The sequence below is a fragment of the Danio aesculapii genome, chromosome 25, assembly GCF_903798145.1.
Source record: "Danio aesculapii chromosome 25, fDanAes4.1, whole genome shotgun sequence".
Taxonomy (NCBI): domain Eukaryota; kingdom Metazoa; phylum Chordata; class Actinopteri; order Cypriniformes; family Danionidae; genus Danio; species Danio aesculapii.
The window spans coordinates 19148386-19164512 of NC_079459.1; the positions used below are offsets into that span (position 1 = coordinate 19148386).

The 16127-nt window shown below is 34.6% G+C and overlaps 1 protein-coding gene and 1 pseudogene across 1 annotated transcript; one reads left to right on the top strand and one right to left on the bottom strand.

The window, feature by feature from the left end:
* Nucleotides 1-2107: 2107 nt before the first annotated feature.
* LOC130219732 (transmembrane protein 60-like) lies at nucleotides 2108-3069 on the bottom strand (annotated as a pseudogene).
* Nucleotides 3070-6539: 3470 nt separating this feature from the next.
* Nucleotides 6540-14941, top strand: LOC130219028 (ELKS/Rab6-interacting/CAST family member 1-like). Its single transcript, XM_056451298.1, has 4 exons — nucleotides 6540-6544; nucleotides 7194-7341; nucleotides 7613-7714; nucleotides 14907-14941. Exons 1-4 carry the CDS (start codon nucleotides 6540-6542, stop codon nucleotides 14931-14933), a joined length of 282 nt encoding a protein of 93 aa, XP_056307273.1. The 3' UTR covers nucleotides 14934-14941.
* The last annotated feature ends 1186 nt before the right edge of the window (nucleotides 14942-16127 follow it).

Sequence of the window (16127 nt, forward strand, 5' to 3'; positions counted from 1 at the left end):
TCATTTTTTCAATGTCACATTTTATCTTACCCATTTCCAAAGTACTGTATATGGGCCTGTCACAATAATCAATATATCAACTTATTGCAAACACACGGACATGACCTCATTCATTTTTGGTGATAACCAAATTCTAGCAACATAGTTTATTTACATGTGGGTGTCTGAAAATTGAAAATAAATATGGTAGCAGATATCGCAACCTCTGTTACTTTTTTGTTAAAATTTCAGGAGTCACTGCTTGATACTAATAGCAGGTTGGCATCCTATCCTGGGAGAAAACCCTGAGCTTGGAGATAATTGAGCCCAGGGTTCCCGCCTGGTCATTTAGCATGTAAGGGGGCTCAGAGATCAGATCTCGAGAGCTCCCCCTGGTAAAGGAGAAAAGGGGGAGATGGGGTGTGTGGGAATATAAATTTATATAATCTAGTTCCAAATTAGCAATAATCTATATATAACTGAAAAGTTATATTCTTTTTTATACAGACCTTAAAATCTCCTGGTTTCCTGAGCACTGGCTGTCTCCAAAGTAATGCAAACTGTCAGTTTCACAGCACAGCTGTGTCTATTGTTTAACAAATGGCAAAGTAACACTTTCAAGTCAGTCAACTGGTCTGACAGGTTCTGTCTCCAGAACATCCTTGCACACTTTTTTTTTCATGCTTAAAATGTATTGTGAACAGGTACTTATATGCTGATGAGATCGGGGCTGGAAAGGCAATTTACCCTTCGGACAACAACACTTTATTGCATGCTTTGTTTAGATCTCACCCCAATATATCAACGTCTGTAAAATTAGTTAAACTAGTGCCTACAGCACTAAGATAGAGTTCTTTCAATGATGCCACAGCGACACAGAGTTTCTTATAAAAGGATTCTGCTTTGAAGATACCCGAAAGGTCTCCCTGGTTTTTGACTCGTCTTTGAATTTAACAACAGTTTTGGTGCCGTGAGCCACATAGTGAATTCACAACAGGTGGATGGGGGGGATTCTTCAAAAGTGAAGATAGGGAAGTAAGGTGAAATGTGCTATTTATTGTAGGTTTGGATTAATCTGATTGGTTTATTGATGATTGCAGATAAAAGAGCAGCTGTTATCAATCAGATCATGTGCTGCTCTCGGAAATACTTTATAAAACTTCACTTGGCATTTGTGTTTTCACAGTCTGATTCCAATGCCTAATATTCAATTGTTAAAATGACTGAAGTCATTTTTAAGTGTTAAAGTGTTCTTAGGAAGTGTGTACTTGCATTGTGATGACATTATATTGTCATTCAGGCACTATATAATGAGTGGCCTTAAAATGTCCTTTAAATGACAATAATATTGTTTATCGCAATATATTTTGGTGCAATATATCAAACAACAAAAAATAGATATCGTGACAGGCCTAACCGTATGACAATTTCACATGCTCAAACTCTATTGTGATCACGGCTTAATTCTAGAGACATTGGTAAATTTATAATACCTGTGCGCTATATTGAACATAGTCATCTTAAAAAATAAATATGCATTCTTTTAATTATTAAGATGTTGTTATTTCTTTTATTACTATTATTATTACTATGATATTTACACACTCTTGTACAAGACAAAAACAAATATTGTAAACATATTATGCAAGTTCTGCAACGCAAAACATAAATATACGATGAAGAGAGATTTGTAAATAATACACCATCATTCTAGAACATACGTTTCTCCTGCTAATACACCATGTCTTGTTACAGTACTATTTAGGACGAAAAGCAAACGCAAACAGTGTGATCAACAGCATGTCAACTGTCATTTTCGATTTGATTTTTCGATTGTTTCACCAAAACGCAATAAATATCGAGCTCAACAATCAGTCATTTCTGTCACCTGAGCGTAAACTCACCACTGAGCCAAAAATCGTAAACCTCCCTGCCTTCCTGTCAACACCAAAACGCAGAATATTCAGCTTTACCTCCTGTGCCTGAAAGAACAAGCAGTTCCCGTTAAAGAGTTTCACACAGCTGTACATTCTTGTCCATTATATATCCCCTTTTCATGAATAAAACTACTTTCAAGACGATTTAACTCCTGAAAAATACAGGCTTTCAGAAACTACCGTTCCAGTGTTCAGTCTCTTCTGAAGTGAAAAACGTTTGAATCCCAGTTCCACCATAGCACCGATGAGCAAACCCCATAAAGGGATGCAAACCGAGCTCACCATGATGTCCATTAGGCTTTCTAATTTGGCACAGAGTGTCAGACAGAAGGCCAGTTTTAGCAGCATGGCGATGAGATACCAAACGCGCTTCTTCAAGTTCTCCGCTCCATTGCGAGGATCGAAGCCTGGTTTGCATCGACCGGCACATTTTGACAATGAGCATGAGGAGCAGGATCAGATCGAAGGTCCAGATGGGAAGGAAAATGAGGGAACCAGCTCCCAGTCGATCTTCCTGTCCAACTTGAGGACCCAGCATGATGAGGAAGATGAGGGTGAAGATCCACGTCAGGAGGACTCTCTGTGCAAGGGACATGTTCATTTGAAACGCTGGCCAAAGGGCACAGCAATGAGCTGATCTGAGAGAGAGACACAGTAGTTATTATTATGAGTGTTGTGTGACAAACAGAGAGTTCATTTTATTTTTTTTATCTTTCAGGATCATCATGCTGCTTTTAAATAAGAAAAAATGGTAATATATGTAAATTTAAGACACTATTAGTAGCGATGCTCCAATCGATCTGCCAGAGATCAGTATCGGACGATAATTACATTTCATGACTCAATCGGTACTCATTGATCTGGGGTGTGTTTCCGAAACCCATCGTTAGCCAACTAAGGTCGCAGGTTTCGTTGTTACAAACATAGTTCGTTGGTGTTTCCCAAATCCATCGTTTCAACGAACATTCGCAAATTTGTACGTTTCCAACTACACCTCTAGAGCTGTAGTTAGAAGCATAGTTCCTGGCTGTGTTCTATTCCCAGTTATTCCCTCCTATGCCCTATTCCTTTTGAATGTTTCAACATTTAAACTCAGACTGATTAAAAAAAGCATTAAAGTCATCTCTCTTAGGTGTAATTTGCTTTCAAAGTATTTTTCACAGCTCAGTTTTAGCAATCTTAATATTGACAATTGCGTTCTCTTCGTTGTGCATTTTGAAAACCTTTATGCCATTTTGAACACATCCGTGGCTCATGACGAAAGCTAAAGGTGACCTATTATTTAAAAGTGGAATTTACGTTGCGTCTCCAAGACTTGTGGAAACAAAATTATATAGCATACATTAATGCTTTAAATTTATAGTATGTTATTTATTAAGAAATGTATCTGTACTGTAAATGACATGGGCCTGTTGGTTAGATAATGTCTGCAGTGGTTTGAATGTGTCCAATTGTAAAAGTAGACTTTAAAAAGTAAATAAACAATAGCCTACTTAATAATAATAACAACAATAATAATAAATTAATAATAATTAAGATTTTTTTTCCTTTTCTTAATAAATGGCCTACTGTAAATTTCAACCATTAGCCTAACGATTTATAAATGAGATTAGAATTTGTGCTACTAAGTGGTTTTATGTTTTAGAATAGAATACGGAATATTCTCAATAATATTTGTTAAGGAAACACAGACCCTATATGTGCCGTTTACATAGGCTATATTTAAATTAATGTAGAAAATGAGTGCATGTTTATATCAAAACTAATATTGGATTATTTATAAATTTGTGTGCATGTAAAACAATACGTTGCACAAAAAAAGAGATTTTCTCTAAAGTAGTTGTTACTCCACCTCGTTTAGAGCGTCATTATGGACGTTTTACGTTATAACTAACGTGGTTCAAATGATGGATTTGCGACAAAGCAACTACGGTTTTGGGAGACACTCGTCACTACATCGTTCTTTCCCAAACGATGCATCGTACTACTACTCTAATAGTTCAGCCACGTCATTGTCATTGTTTGGGAAACGCAACCCTGGCCGATCCCATGAACCAATTGCAAATGTTTCATTAAGAGTTTACAAGCTGAGAAAGATGCATGTGCGCACCCAGGTTATGCATCAGCAGTGCTACAACACATGAGTATGCCCACACGGAATCTGCACAAATCCACAGATTTTTAGCCCATCATTGAGTTTATATATTTACTTATTATTTACTTGTAAATGTTTGTAAATTTATTCATTTTTTAAATTAATTTCATTAATATTAATGACTAATATGAAAATGTTCATATGATTTATTTACAATACAGTTTGCAAAGTAATATTTTCAGTTTTAGTAGATATATATATATGAGACTTGTTTACCAAATGAGTGGATCTATTTGGATTTTGCATTGTAAACATTAAATAAAAGTTAAAAAGGTATTATTTTTTACATTTAATATATTAAGTTTTTAGTTATGATAATCGCAAAATCATTCCACATAAATCTGCATATTTTTTTATAAAATTCTGCACAGAAATAGCAAAAAATGTTCGCAGATACTGTCTGGCCCTACACATGAGCAATGCTTCCAAAGTGCATAGTTAGTAATTTTTCTTACTATTTTTAATCTGTTTTAACTATTTTGTTTTTGTAAAGCTGCTTCTGGCCATTACATGAATGCTACATCCTTAATTTATTATTTTAGGCAAGGGGAGATATCATACTTAAAAGCAAAATGTGTTTATGCTATGGCAAAGTTACATAAAGCTTGAAGAACCAGAATCGGTGCTCAGTATCAGCCAATTACCATGACAAGGAATCAGTATTCAATAAGTATAGGCTGCAAAAATGTTAATTAAATAATTAAAAGGAAGACAACACATCAATATGTACTCTAAATGCAAACATCTAGATATCAATTATATTTCATAAATTTTACACAAAATAAACTCAAGGCTTGACAATTTCAATGCATTTGAATAGGGGGGATATTTTACTCCTCCTTCACACACTGCAAAAAACAACACGTCTTTTTATTTTAGTACTTTTGTTATTTTTTCTGATGTATTTACTTAAAGTAAAACTAAAGAGAAGTGTGCCTTCAGAGAAACTGATCAAAATTAAGCAAGTTTACGATTACAAATATCAGGTAACGGTTGGGCTGCACGATATTGGAAAAAACTAACATTGCGATATTTTGTTTTGCTGCAATATATATTGCGATATAAATATAATTTATCAGATGATATGAATAGCTCTTTTTGGGAAGATTTTATTAGATAGACAGGGGTGATCAAGTCTTTGTTTTGCAGTGCATCTACATAAAATATAATAAATTGCAAGGATATCAATACAAATACAAAAAAAGGTAAACAGTGCAAAACGTCAAAATGACACTTGCGTCGAGCTAAAACTAGCAGCAAAAAACATTTGCGTCGCGCCTTGCGTGGTGTATGATAGGGCTCCTAGTCTGAAAGTTTGAAGTAGTTTTAAATTTTAATAAATGAAGTAGTTTTTAAGTTTGAAACAGTTGGCATAGAAAGATAAGTACATACTGTTGAAGTCAAAATTATTATTACCCCCTTAAAAAAAAAAATCTGAGTGAGGAAATTTTCACAGTTTGTCTGATAATATTTTCCTACTGGAGAAAGTCTTATTTGTTTTATTTCGGCTAGAATAAAAGCAAAAATAAAATAATAAAAGTAAAAATTAAAAAGACAAAATTTTTAGCCCCTTCAAGCTAATTTTTTTCCGATAGTCTACAGAACAAACCATCATTATACAATAACTTGCCTAATTACCCTAGCCTGCCTAGCTAACTTAATTAACCTAGTTAAGCCTTTAAATGTCACTTTAAGCTGTATAGAAATGTTTTGAAAAATATCTAGTCAAATATTATTTACAGTCATCACGACAAAGATAAAATTAACGAGTTATTAGAAATGAGTTATTAAAGCAATTATGTTTAGAAATGTGTTGAAATTATATTCTCTCCGTTAACCAGAAATTAGGGAAAAAAATAAACAGGGGGCTAATAATTCACGGGGCCTAATAATTCTGACTTCAATTGTATGTTAGAATGTTTCTAGTATGGATTGGCATGTTTCTTGCTAAGCGATTGATAGGGTGTTCTGAGTGGTTGCTAAGGCGTTGCTAGGGTGTTCTAGGTTGTTACTGAGGCTAGGCAGTTGTTAAGGTGTTCTGAGTGGTTGCTAGGCAGTTGCCAACAATTAGCATGGCGTTGCTAGGGTGTTCTAGGTTGTTACTGAGGCTAGGCAGTTGTTAAGGTGTTCTAAGTGGTTGCTAGGCAGTTGCCAACATTAATTAGCATGATTCTAGTATGAATTTTGCAATATTCTAGCATGTTACTAGCATAAATTAGCATGTTGTTAGCATGAATTTAGTTTGAATTAGCATGTTGCTAGCATGTTTCTAGTATAAATTAGCATGTTGCTAGTATAATTAGTATGTTAGTATAGATTGGTATGTTTCTGGTATGGATTGGTATATTGTTAATATGTTTCTACAAATGATCGGTATGTTTCTAGTTCTTTTTAGTATGTTTCTAGTATGGATTGGTATGTCGCTAGTATGTTTCTAGTATGGGTTGGTGTTTCTAGTATGGGTTGGTATGTCGTTAGTATGTTTCTAATATGGATTAGTATATTGCTACTAAGAATTGGTATGTTATTAGTATGTCCAATGTAAAGTCAATGGTAGTTTTTTTTACAATCGAAGTCTATAGGACAGTTGCTAGGGTGCCGTAAGTGGTTGCTAGGGTATGGCTAGTAAGTTGAAAGGTCATCAGTGATTGGCAGATTGGTAGTCTGAGTTAAATGAGCTCAGCCATAAGTCTGTATGACAGTCTGGCGGAAAGTTATGAGGTCACAAAGTTTGGTCCAATTTGAGGCAACGGGACTTTTCCCAATTATCTGATTCAGTTTTCGGAAAACCGAAAGTCGGATCAGTTGGAAGAGATATAGCAACCAAAGTCAACCAGTTTGGAGGTTTGGTGTTTGTGGTTTTTGTAGTTTAAACGGTCTAGGAGGAGATGCATAGAGAAATTAGTCTCAGAAGAAATAGAATATTAAGTTTATATAGTATAACAGTATGTTGGCTTTCTCAAACCACCATAATAATGACTTCAAATCTTAATTTTTTAAAATTATTTTTAATAGTGTGAAATTATTACTATTTCTACTATCAGTTTTACTACTAAAGATGTGCTTTTGTTTATTTGACGATAATATGTTTCTAACCTGGCTTGATCAATTGTAATCCACAGACAAGAGGCTCTTCTGGCAGCCATAAGTGAGAAGGATGCTAACATCGCCTTGTTGGAGCTCTCTTCATCTAAAAAGAAGAAAACACAGGAGGAAGTGGCTCAGCTGCGGAGAGAGAAGGACCGTTTGGTGCAGCAGCTCAAACAGCAGGTACGGCCTGCGTCACCGAGCGGATCTGACCGTCCTCAAGGTCACTTTGTTTATCTGATTTCAGTCAACAATAACAGAAGTTGCAGAAGAACTTAAAAGGCCTAGACAAAATACATCTTTGTTTTGACTGCTGCGCTTTTATGTATATAAACAAGGTCTATTGATGTGCTTCTTTTAATTGATCTTTTCTTGACCCTTAATCAACCCTTGTTTTCATCCGTTTTTACCCTCCCAATCTTTCCTTACATCTGTGCCTCCTCTTTTCTCCTAGACACAGAACCGCATGAAGCTCATGGCGGATAATTATGATGATGGATACTTGAAAACACCACCTGACCAGACCAATCACAAACCTCCGAAATCACCTGATCAGGTCACAATCCGGTCCTCTGCAAACATCAGCAAAAGGGACAGTTCACCTCGAAAAAATCCTGTTACATTTACTCATTCTCATAATATGCCCAATTCCTACAAAACATGAGTATTGCATTGTCCAGAATCTGGACCTATTTATACCTGGTCACTTTGTGCGTTTTCTCTGATCGAATAGCTATCTGATTTGTGAAAATGGGTTTGATTATATAATTTCAATCTTTAAAACCCACACTATATGCAAATTTAACTAGGCTATGACTACTAAAGCATCAGATACACTGCATTTTATTTCATTATATGAGACATAAGCTATATATATACTGTATTGTTAGGCATATCATTTTAGATTTAGGCTATAGGAGACTTCACCTGTGTTCCATTAAAATATCAGCACAAGCACAAACACTCGAACGAAATGCTAAATGAAACATCTGTTTTTGTTGTACACATACAGTTGAAGTCAGAACTATTAGCCCCCCTTTGAATATTTTTTCTTTTTTAAATATTTCCCAAATTATGTTTAACAAAGCAAGGAAACTTTCACAGTATGTCTGATAATATTTTTTCTTCTAGAGAAAGTCTTATTTGTTTTATTTCAGCTAGAATAAAAGCAATTTTACATTTTAAGGTCAAAATATTTTTTTTTCAATAGTCTACAGAACAAACCATCATAATATAATAACTTGCCTAATTACTCTAACCTGCCTACTTAACCTAATTAACCTAGTTAAGCCTTTAAATGTCACTTTAAGCTGTACAGAAGTGTCTTGAAAAATATCTAGTAAATATTATTTACTGTCATCATGGCAAAGATAAAATAAATCAGTTATTAGAAATTATTAGAGTTATTAGTTTTTAGAGTTATTAAAAAATAATAAACAGAGGGGCTAATAATTCAGGGGGGCTAATAATTCTGACTTCAACTGTATGTGCAAGACACCATTCAGAACTGTAAAGAATTTACATTCATTTGTATATAACCTACTCTAACAAAAACAAAGCACTGTGCCTTTTTTTAAGCGAACTAAACTCTATACTTTTCTATAATTTTTCCTGTCCATTTACAGAGATAGGTTAGTACAGTTGTGTGATGCATCTCTGTTGTGAAAGCTGCCAATTGATATTTATTTTACATTCTACTTGAATAATTTAACGATCAACCCTTGTGCACTGTTCAAATTTACTACCCTTTGTTATGTTCGGGATGAAAACATCCACTGAATTAAACTGCAGTAAAAATGCATCAGATAAATATTTTTTCAATTTTTTTTGTAGAAATCTGTTACTCAAACTACTATCAAAACTACTAAATTGTTAAAAAATTACCGGACACAAAATAACATATTTTCAATACAAAAATTAATTGTGGACTGTTTTTTTAAACCTTTTATCAGTCTTGGACATGTGAATGATTAGTAACAACATTGGCTTTGATGCATTGTTAGATTTTAATGTTTTCTCTGTAATTTACTGTTGGTGGCTGTTTATGCCCCACTGACTTTCATTATAACCACATCTGATGGTGCATAAATACACAGTACATACACAGTCTTTGTTTTTATTTACTCCATGTAGTTCTGAGAGCTAAGATGCATGTTTTGATATTCTCAGATGCAAAGGTCACTCTCACTGACACATACACATACTTTAATATACTGTTATGCTCCATATAAAATCCAGAATCTAAAGAGTTATTGGTGCCAATTGATGATCACCTGTAAAAATTACAAATTTTACCTCTTCCCAACAGGGAAAATCACCAACAATCAAAAAAGCACGATAATACGGTGTCATGGTTTTGTAATCAAATAAATGTGTTTATAATGGAAGTCACAGGGGCAAAAACAATGCATCAAAGGCGACGCTGTTTCACACGTCAAAAACTTTGATAAAAGGTAAAAAAAATCCAGTCCACAATTACTTTTATGTTAAAAATGTGTGTTTTTTTTTTTTACCAAATCAGTGACATCATATATGAATTTGACTATTAAAGTCCTGTAATTTTCTAAGCAATTTAGTAGCTTTGATTAGGACTGATATTGATTCACAGACTTATGCAAAACAAATTTGAAAAAATGATTTGCCTGATGCATTTTTACAGCAGTTTAATTCAGTGGATATTTTCATCCCGAACATAACAAAAGGGTAGTAAATTTGCCTAGAGTGTATTGTTGAGTTCATGAAAAAAAAACTAATTTTCTCAAAATATATGTCAAAATAAGATTTGTCACCAAAAACCATTTTGCTAGTTGAAACACAGAAAAAGTTATGGCCAAATTGAGACTCAAAATCACCCCAGAGTGGATCCCCAACAGTACATAAGGGTGAATGACTGGTCAAAATATCAAACATCATACACCATCATCTATGCATTGCGTGCTGCATTTATGCTGTTATATTTGATTATGTAATACAGACAATACCACGCTATCATGTATTTTTATTTATTTATTTTTTATGTTTTAGGAGGAGAAAAAATTACAAATGTGGTTTCGACAACCAGATGCCTTTAGACAAGTTTTTTTTTTTCTGGAACGCGTGCCAGACCACCTCCTGAATTGGTTAAAGTGAAATGATTTACATCTTTTTAATGATCAGATAACTTCCTGATAAGAAAAAAAACTCATGAAGTGACCAGGTGTAAACAGTCACATATTTTAGTATTTGAATTTCTGAATGTCAGTATTTATAAAGTGCATTTCCCACACACCGCTAGTTACATTTTTTTGTTTATAGGCTTGACATTTATAAAAAAAACGTCACAAGTATTTGTTCATTAGTTTTATACTTAAATATAGAAGAAAATGTGAACTTCACATCAATTTTGATCTTGCTCCCTCTAGTGACACCAACATGTTTATTCAAATAACTTTTGAAACATAACCCTTTTGTCTCTGATTTCTTCAAGTAAATTTGTTTTCGACAGTTCCTACAAAATGTTTTGTCATATATGTTTCCCCCTCTTTTTTTTTAAAGAGCCTACATTTCAGACTGAAAATTGGACTGGTTTTGGTGGATATCGAAGCAGATCATCTTTAGACCATATTTGAGAGAAAAATTGTTGATTAGTCAAACCATTTTCAAATAATCTGCCAAATTGCACATGAGGCTTTGTTTCTTTAGTGTCAGACCAAACTTGGTGTATGTTATAACAATTATGACTTAAGGTTAGCTGCACAGATTTGGCTCAGTGCCACAGAGGTTAGGGTTCTTGCAATAATTTGCCCTAAAATATTTTCTCTTTAGATTTGTAGCAGCATACAAAGTCAAATAATACAGAAAAAAAATATATAATAATTGATGTATTGATGCCTTGAATGTACTGCAATTTCTGCAGTGACCAACTTGTGGTCAAATATTAATATTAAATTTCAAATATACTGATAGCTTATGAAATACAACTCCAAATCAGAAAAAGTTGGGACAGTATGGAAAATACTAATAAAAAAAGAGAGTAGTAATTTCCAAATTTACTTTAATATAAATTTCATTGCAGACAATATGAACACAACATATTAATTTCATTGTAAATATATATCTTTCCTGTCATTCAGATCTGCAACACATTCCAAAAAAAGTTGGCACATTAGAAATTTATGGCTAGTATATGGGTAAATTGGTTAAATAATGATGTGACTTGAAACAGGTGATGTCAACAGATGATTGTAATTATGATTTTGTACAAAAGCAGCATCCAGAAAGGTCTAGTCCTTTAGGAGCAAAGATGGCAAAGGATCATTGTTTGCCAACAATACACAAGAAATGATTGAAATGTTTAAAAACAATGTTCCTCAAAGAAAGAAGGAAGACATTTGGATATTTCACCTTTCAATAGTGCATAACCTAATTAAAAGATAACTAAAAGATTGATCTCTGATCCCTCAGGCGGCCCTGCATCAAGAATCGTTCATTCATTTATAAGTGATATCACCACATGGGCTCAGGACTACTTTGGCAAACCTTTGTCAAGTAGCACATTACGTAGTTACATCCACAAATGTTAGTTAAAACTCTACTGTGCCAAAGGAAGCCCTATGTTAACAGTGTCCTGAAGAGCCATTGACTTCTCTGGGCTCAGAGGCATCTGGGATGGGTGGAAAAGTGTACTGTAGTCAGAGGAATCAGAATTTCAGGTATTTTTGGAGAGAATAAACGTTGGTGTGCTCCTGACCTAATAAGAAAGGATCATCCAGACTGTTACCAGCAACAAGTCCAAAGGCCAGGGTTTGTCATGATGTGGGCTTGTGTCAGTGGTACCTTGTACTTCTGTGATGGCACTATTAATGCTGGAAAAGTACCTAGAGATTTTGGGACACAATATGCTGCCTTCTTTTCCAGGAACGCTCATGCATATTTCACAAGACAATGCAAAACAACATTCTGCACACATTACAAAGTCCTGGCTGCAGAGGAAGAGGATACAGTACATGACTGGCTTGCCCGCAGTCCTGATCTGTCGCCAAAAAAGAATGTGTGGAGCATTTTGAAGCGCAAAATCCCACAGCGAAGACCACATACTGTTGCCCATCTTAAGACTTGTTTGTAGGAAGAAAGGGACAAATTACACCTGAAACGCTTTCATCACAAGGTGTCTTCAGTCCCTAAATGTATTTTAAGTGTTGTGAAAAAGTAATGGCAACATTCCAAAGTAGTAAATGCTTTACTGTTGAAATGTGTTGCAAGAAACAAAATTGGAACGTTTTCATAAAAAAAAACCCAAAAAACAATAAAAAACCAAGTGGAACACCGTAATAACGTTTGTTATAAGGTCTGCAATGAATTACAAGTCAAAGTAAATTTGGAATTCGTTTTTTATTTATTTGTGTTTTCCATACTGTCCCAACTTTTTCTAATTTGGGGTTGTAGCTTTGCTGGTCTTGATAGAGTCAGAGGTCACTGATAAGTTATGCCATGCTCAGCCAAACTTTTTGTCGACTACTAATTTTTCAATAAAATTTTTTTAAACTTCTCATACAGTGTGTTAGATTAGGGAATAGGGATGAGCCCTTGCGAATGGAAAGCGTTGTCCGACACCCGAAGTGTCCATCAATTTTACCACTTTGAAATCCATCATTCTGAAGGGCCCTTCAAAAGTGGCAGTCTTGAGCATTTTGGTTTGAAACGGACACTTCAACATGGCAGCCATAATCGATTTCACTCATTTGGAAGGCTATACATCCCATTTGGAGTGCACTGCTAGACTCTAATTTACATGCAGTACAACCAAATCATCTTCAGCAAATGCAATAAAAATGGTCAAATTAAAGGTGCAGTATGTAAAATAGAACACCAGTGGTTGAACTAAGTATTGTACTCCTAATTCAAAACATTTTCCACTCAGCAACCATACACCCCCCCACCCCCCAAGAATAACTCCCCGCAATGCAGATTGACAAAACAACCGATCAAGCTTGCCTGACTATCGAGCTACATCGTCTCCTAACTACAAGCCACGACACGCGATAGAAGAAATCTTCCCATGTGAAAAGGAGTGTTTGTTGAAAGCATCAACTGAAATTGATATTTTAGAAAGGCTTCAATTTCTCGAGGATGAACAACATCATAAACTAAATGACAATGATCACCTCAGGTACTGATTATGTGCTTTATTCGTGTTAAATACTAATGATGTGGGTTTTAATGCGATTTTACATGACATTTATTGCCCATACTGAAAGCAGCAGCAAATAGTTTGCCTCAGACCTTAAAATAAAATAAACATAGTTTGAAATTAAACTTCAGTGTTTTAGTGTTTTGCACTGTAAATAAGTTTAATATGTATTCATTTGATTGTAAACCTTACCATTTCATTAAAGTGCAGTGCATTATTCTGCGCTTCTGAATGGCTGTATTTAATATTTCTGCGTGTTGAGTCTGGTGCAGACAGCTAAATTGCTTATCACTGCAATTGCTGCTGTCTATTGAGGTCGCGTTTTCAGCCACGGACGAAATACATTGAAAGCTTCATGACTGAAATGAGATTGACAGCCACCAAGGCTGAAATATAATTGGGTCAACTGTCAGTGGGCTGGTTATAGAGACCAAAACAAAGGCAGACATTCCGGCACGGAATGCACTTTTTCAAAGGAGAATAACTGACGTTAGGATTGTTTTTCAGATAAACAAACATGTTATAAACAATTCTTAAATATCTGCAAACATATTACGGTATGTATATGCTTCAGAATAAGTCAAAAACTTACATACAGCACCTTTAAGCTGTTTAGTCAAACAATTCTTGAATAACATGGTAATCTAATTTAATAAAAAGCTCGCCAAAATAGACATGAACCTGTATCTTTGTAAAGCCATGGTCACTTACACTAACCACACCACATCAATTTGGTAACAGAGCCACCTATTGCTGAAAAACCATTAACCATACAAGTAGTGACTGTATTCATAATATGATTTTTCAGCCATTAAATCGCCTGTTGTTTGATCATCCCTGCTATGCTTTGCTCCTCATCTGCCTTTGATGTGTTTGGCCCTTTATTACTGCTTGCAGCTATATTTATGAATGATATTATAAATATATTCCTATTGACTTACTGTATAGTAATGTGCGACTTTTTTTCTCGAAAAAATTGTAAATGAAACAGTGTGTTCATTTTTGGTGAACTGTTCCTTTAAAAATAGTTTACTACAATCATCATTTCTTAGCATTTTGTTTTGTTCAGTGAAATTCAATATGGCTGAATATGAAATAACTTAACATTGCTGTATTTTGCTTATCTCATACTCCATAGGAGCTTGGAACTTGACAGCAGCTGAAGAAAGACAAATTGGAGTTGTGGTCAGTTTCATACTCATTAGTAGGACACTAAATAACAGAAACTGAATTGGAAATGAACGCGCCGTTGTCCGTTTCCATTACAGTCATGTTATCGGAAATAACGTGAAGCTGCTCTCACCTCCAACGCAACTGCCATCATTTCCTTTTTACTGCCTTCATATTGATCATGACTTCTCAACCCTATGGATTTTATTCTTATTCATGACTGTAAAATCGCCCCTAAGCGCAGATCCAGGATCAACGTTGTAATGCTATTATTTACGTCAAATACATTGAAAGCTGATCTTGCGTCTGCGCTTACGGGTCGCTTCTACTTGGATTTCTTCGCATACTAACCTGATCTTTTTTCCCATGCTGCACTTGGCTAAAACCCTGCCATCTCTTAAACCAATAGGATGATGAGGAGGGCATTTGGGCATAGCCTCACTGCAGCCATTATGTTTTAGAAGGGTGAGCATTTCTTTGATGGACATGTAAAAGCCAATCTCAGCTGCCCTGGTTCCTCCCCATGTGCCATAAATCCTGCCTGTCTCGCTGTGCCTGCTGGAGATCATTGACCATTTCTTAGCAGTGCTTTTTATTTGCATAGATTTGATGTAGTTTTCATATTTCAGATGTCACTTGTTTTTATTTAAGACGTATATGTGATTTATTTATGATAAACACCGCTATGAAATGGTCCCGAAATCTCATTTACCCTGGTTTTGATTTTTTCCCTTCCCCTTTTTGAGCCTGTTATGTCTTTGTATGCTTTTGTGGTTAAATGTAATCCCAGATGGTGCATTTAGGCTGTCGTTTTCTACACACACTCTGCCCTCATCAATTTCACATAAATAAGCTCTTTTGAATCATTAGGAATAAAATATATTTATAAAACTACATTTATTATATGTAATTGTAAAGTACATGTAATACAAATCTCTTAACACAAATATTTATTATCATAATGTCATATCTGAAAAATATTAAGTTTACCAAAATGCAATCATAAACTATATCAACTCCCATTCAAAAAGTTTAGGGTATTTATTAACTAGAAAAAAGGATGCATTAAATTGATCAAAACTGACACTAAAAGACACGTTACAGAATATTTCTTCATCAGTTTCTGTTCATCAAATAATCTTCAAAAAAATGTATCTTGGTTTGCACAAAAACTATTAAGCAGCAAAACTCTTTTCCAAATTGACAACAATAAGAAAATGTGATCTATTGTAAATCTAATCAAAAAGCGCAATGAAACACAATAACATGTCCTGACGGATCACAAAACTAGAGTAATGAAACTTAATTAAGCCATCAACTTATTACTTAATTATAAACAATGACAAAAACAACACCAGATAAAATCCAGGTGTTCATTGTGTGATATTGGCCACGATTACACATCATCTGAAAAACAATCTGACAAATACTGTAAAGATTAATTCCTATAATAATCCTAGGCTAAAACATCTCGTTTTTAATTACTGATTTGCATGTTTACCAACAGGTAATTATGGCCGTTCAATTTTCCATCTGAGGAAATTCTGGTAATATGTTAAATGAACACTCCACTTTGTTAGGAAATAGGCTCGTTTTCCAACTTACTGTACCTAGAGTTAATAGTTGAGTT

Excerpts from the sequence above, each read along its gene's own strand:
- LOC130219028 (XM_056451298.1), top strand. Across the intron at positions 7,342-7,612 it reads TGCAGCAGCTCAAACAGCAG|ACACAGAACCGCATGAAGCT; the intron begins GTACGGCCTGCG and ends CTTTTCTCCTAG. Across the intron at positions 7,715-14,906 it reads CTCCGAAATCACCTGATCAG|GATGATGAGGAGGGCATTTG; the intron begins GTCACAATCCGG and ends TTAAACCAATAG.